Source organism: Diadema antillarum, unplaced genomic scaffold (assembly GCF_040938485.1).
Source record: "Diadema antillarum isolate AM-2024a unplaced genomic scaffold, OU_Dant_1.0 seq00000502_RagTag, whole genome shotgun sequence".
Taxonomy (NCBI): Eukaryota; Metazoa; Echinodermata; class Echinoidea; order Diadematoida; family Diadematidae; genus Diadema; species Diadema antillarum.
The window spans coordinates 201,170-205,992 of NW_027271459.1; the positions used below are offsets into that span (position 1 = coordinate 201,170).

Sequence of the window (4,823 nt, forward strand, 5' to 3'; positions counted from 1 at the left end):
AAGATAGGTAGACTTCTATGCACTACTATAAGATAAGATAGACTCCTACAACTGGAGTAACTGGCACGAAACTGGTGCATGGTGCCAACTGTAATACAAACAGATTGTACTAGAAAGGCATTGAAACATTCTTTTCAGGCCAGGAGCCCGATTTTTGGGCTAAAAAAAAGATGGGAGTAAAGAAAACTACTTTATCTTAAATTGAAAATCCTTTCATCAAAGTCATCTACAATAGGATTTCACCCTCTCAAGATGTCAAACAAAAATTCATAAATAAACAGAAAAACAACAAAATCAAGAAGAAATCATTTAGAATGTTCAAACACTTCTGGAGGTAAGATTGGAGCCATATTGCCACTGTTCACTGCTCAAAAAGACAAGAGAAAGGGGTGAGTGAGAGAGAGAAAGGACATCACAAAAGCAAGGGTGAGAATCTGCAATACATTGACTCTTGTTTTTGGTAATCATACTCTAAGAGAGAATTGTTGTGTGATGGAAACCACATAATGGGAAGTACAGCTTACAAATTTGATTCAGTGTATTACGAAACATATCTTGACCTTTGAGTTATGTCAGCACCACACGAGCGCTCCCTCTAGTGTTTGCAAGTATAAGGTGGACTGTCGTCAATTGCTTTTACTTGCCATAGAATTTACAGTACATAGAGAGAAAGGGAGGAATAATGGTAAACTATGAAAGATATATATATATAGATATATTGAATGATAGGCTTATTACAGAAGTGAGATTTTATGTGCCACCCTGCTTACCAAGGGAATAACCAGACTGACAGTTTACTACATCTATTCACAAATATTGAACCCTTGGGTTCGAGAAAAGTTTGTAATATTTCTTGCTACGGAGCTCGCAGCTGTTGTCTCTACTCTTACCAATCTGGTATAACAGCACTGAGGTGGATACCCAGTAGCTATGGTGCAGGTGTTGAATGACTGTTTCACACAAACTTCTAACCTAGAATAGTGCGGATTGCTCTACTCAGTGTCCTTGCAAATGTTAGGTGTAGATTTCCAGTTTGGAGTGTTCTTTGGTTTTGTTTCTTTCAGTGGCAAACAGAAATGTCGGCCTGTCAAAAAAACTATAGTGCTTCTGGTTTAACGGCTATCATTAAACGTAATCACTTTCGTCCCGCTAACCTCCATCCACAAACAGTTTTGCAGTCACAGTGCCTGGTGCAATTGGTTACAATTTGTCAGTTTACCAATGATTTGGTCTACAGTCTAGACCATGGTCGCACAAAGTGCTAGAGTGCATACTATCAAGAAAGATCAACAGTACTGTGCTACACTTGGCACGGTGTGACATCACTACAGTACTCACATGTACACTTCGCATTAACTACAAAGAATTCTTTGAAATCTTGCCCGAAATACTACAATGTTAAGTTCAAGTCCGTCACACGGCCATAGTACATGTACTTACACAACAGGATAAGGACTTCAATGAGGCATGTATCACTCTGACATGTCAGAGTGTTGACAAAAAAACAGCAACAAACAATTGCTACAATCATTAATATCAAGTGCAAAAGCACTCGGTCAAAACACACTGCTGTTGTTTCTCTCAAGGGAAAAAAAAATACAACAATAAGTTAGAAATCTTAAAAATAAAATGCCTGAATGACAATTCCCCAGGCAGTCATGAACTAGGTCTACAAACAAGATGAAATCTTGCTTTAGTCAACTGCCCACCGACTTTGACTTCTGAGTTAATATACACCCACCACCATGTTACACTTAACAAAAATAACAATTCCACATATAACTGTCATCTCTGCTGCTGCTGCTCCATCTACACACATCATAGATGGTTGCCATGGCAGCAGCAGACGAAAACAAGTTTGCTGTGACACTTCTCGATCCTGAGGTCAAGAATGAGTGGCATCTGGCCGCAGGAGACTTTGACCTTTGCTGCTGCTGGTCTAGGGGGATTCTCTGTCCCTGTGACCCAACCAGTAAAATAAAGGCCAGGGATTGGAGTCCTGGGCTAGGAGTGACAGAGACTTCAGCCACCTTGCTCCTCCTATACTGTACCTCCTCACCATCACTTTTCTCCTTCCTTTCTTAAATGTCCCTCACGTAACCTCTGCATTTTCAACATTGCGTATCTCTCCACCTCATCATCCCTGGCACTGGAGTGTGCACAGCAGCCTATATATCATCCCGTCGCCTCGTTGCTGTTGCTGATAGCAAGTTCCAAAAATGATGATAAAGTACCATCACTTGTCATTGGTTCTCTCGGTGTAGCATTTCCAATCGAAAGTCTATACCAATGCCGAGTCCCAGGAGTGTGGGGACCCTTGTCACAAGAAACCATCATGTCAAGTTTCCCAGTCTTGCAGCACTAGCAGCAAACTGGCTCGAAGCCACACATACACAAAGAAAAGCGTATCGAGTACCATCATCGTCAATTAAGCATGCTTCCTCTCCATACATTTTGCGTTTTTTTCACATCGAGTCTTGGAACGTGTGTGATCACGACTCCGGCCTGCCTCGTAAGCTGCTTGCTGACAGGAAAAAAAAAAAAAAATGTTGTGCTTTCAGACACATAAGAGACAGACACATTAAGTCAGTTGCTCAGCAAAAGGGTCTGAGCGGACTTGAATCTCTTCTTGTTATGATTGCAAATAAACAAGATGTCGTTTTGTCAGATTTTCTTCTCCTGCTCTCCACCTTGCATCCTTCCCGGATCACAATTTTGTGCAGACGTGTAAGAGCCTTGTGGGCAGGCCACCAGAATTCAGCTGGTAGAACTCGACCAGTTGCACCAAGTCCGTGAACCGCGTACCACCATCATCTATTGTGTAGCAGTCATCGACCTGACAAGGCAAAAATGAAAAATGAAAGCAATGGATTTAACTACATGTATATAAGTGCCAAAATATGAAATGGAAAAATGAGTAGAAAACCTATAGACCTACACCACTAGTTTGATAGCTGTATAAACATTTTTTATCACGTCTGCACAGTTGTAATAGTCAACAAAATGACATCAAAAATCAAAAGATGGTATGATATGTGTCGATTGCTTGTCAAATGGGGTTAATTCCAAGTGGGGCAGTATCATTCAAGGTTTTGATCAGCATGTGAGCATGAATGTCGGGTTCCAGCGGAAAGTGTCTACTGTACAGCCAGGATGGACTTTTATGAGAGTAAGTTGTAGAATTTCCGATTTCTGTGAACTTCACTGTGTTACACTCTTGCTGATGGACTTTTCCCAGATGTGCTTTATCATCCTAAAAAAAAATACATATAGTTGCATATTTTCATTTTCATGCTCATTCAGAAGAGCATGAAATTTGAAAATGAAAAAAATATTCATCATGAACACCCTGCTCACAATATCTCCAATTCTTAGCATTTATATATAAGTGAATATCACAAACCTGATAACTACTTCTTTGGTACTACGCAATCTTGAGTCCAGAGACAAATAGAATGTAATATCAAGGTCAGAAATTAAACTGTCATATACCAATTTAGAATTGCACCATAAGAATGGTGGATCCCAATAAATGAAGAAGAAGAGAAAAAAAGAAGAAAAGGAAGAAGAAAGAGAAAAAGGAAAAGGAGAAGAAAAAGAACAAGAAGAAGAAGGCACACAATACTGGTTGGGATAGCAGAGCTGAGTAACTACTGTAAAACATGATATATTCGCGGCATGAAATTTTTGCGAATTGAAGCCGATGGCTTCTATTGTGGCGTGACATTTTCGCGAATTGCCACAGGCGTGCAATGCATACAATGTAGACAAGAACTTTCGCATGCATTTTATTTTCGCGAATCTTGGCGCTCGCCAAGTTCGCGAAATTAAAATGTATGCAAACATTCCTCGTTTTACAGTAACTGCACAATCAACTGACCATATTGATCTGGTAGTGTTTGACCTTCTGGTTATGGCTGAAGGAGAGAACGAAGGCGCCAGGGATGCGCTGGCTCTCCCTGATGAGGAACATGCCATCAACCATGCCCTGTTTGGCAAAGAGTGCCTGTGTCTCGTCCCTCGTTAGCCCACTGTGGAACCAGGGCTGCGTCATGTGGATACCTGAGTGATGTGACAAGAGGAAAAGACTTGGTGGTCAAAATGTGCAAAACCTAGGCGACAGTCAATTGCACAAGGCAATACAAATGAAAAAATGAAGAGACTTTCTTTGAGAGTGTTTTTGTAAGTACTGGTCTATACAAGGCCATTATTCAAGCTAATAACCAGTGCTTCCAATGTGTAAATATCTTGTACTACAATCACAGTGTGATTATCCACTTTTCCAAGTAGAACAATCACAGCATGGTTCAAATATTCACTTCTACCACAATTAAGTTGTAAATATTCACTTGTGCTACTATTAGGATGTAAACATTCTCTTGTACTTCTATCAGTAGTGTAAATCTAAAAGTGTAAATGTTCACCTGTACTGTAATCAAGGTGTAAATGTTAACTTGTACTATAATCAAGGAGTAAATGTTAACTTGTACTATAATCAAGGTGTAAATGTTAACTTGTACTATAATCAAGGTGTAAATGTTAACTTGTACTATAATCAAGGTGTAAATGTTAACTTGTACAATAATCAAGGTGTAAATGTTAACTTGTACTATAATCAAGGTGTAAATGTTAACTTGTACTATAATCAAGGTGTAAATGTTAACTTGTACTATAATCAAGGTGTTAAAGGGGAAGGCTAGTAACTGATCAGTGGGAATACTGCAGTGGAAATGCTGGGAGATGATTGTTCCAATCCTTATGGGATTCATTCAAGAGTTCATTGTATATCTATTGTTGTGTGAAAATGATTTGCTTCAGAATGG

General features: G+C 39.5%; 1 protein-coding gene across 1 annotated transcript; it reads right to left on the minus strand.

The window, feature by feature from the left end:
- Positions 1-1,527: 1,527 nt before the first annotated feature.
- On the minus strand, positions 1,528-4,062 carry LOC139733891 (growth factor receptor-bound protein 14-like). Its single transcript, XM_071644698.1, has 2 exons — positions 3,881-4,062; positions 1,528-2,836 (listed from the first exon to the last, which is right to left on the minus strand). The coding sequence occupies exons 1-2, from the start codon at positions 4,052-4,054 to the stop codon at positions 2,708-2,710; spliced, it is 303 nt and encodes a 100-aa protein (XP_071500799.1). The 5' UTR covers positions 4,055-4,062; the 3' UTR covers positions 1,528-2,707.
- Positions 4,063-4,823: the final 761 nt, after the last annotated feature.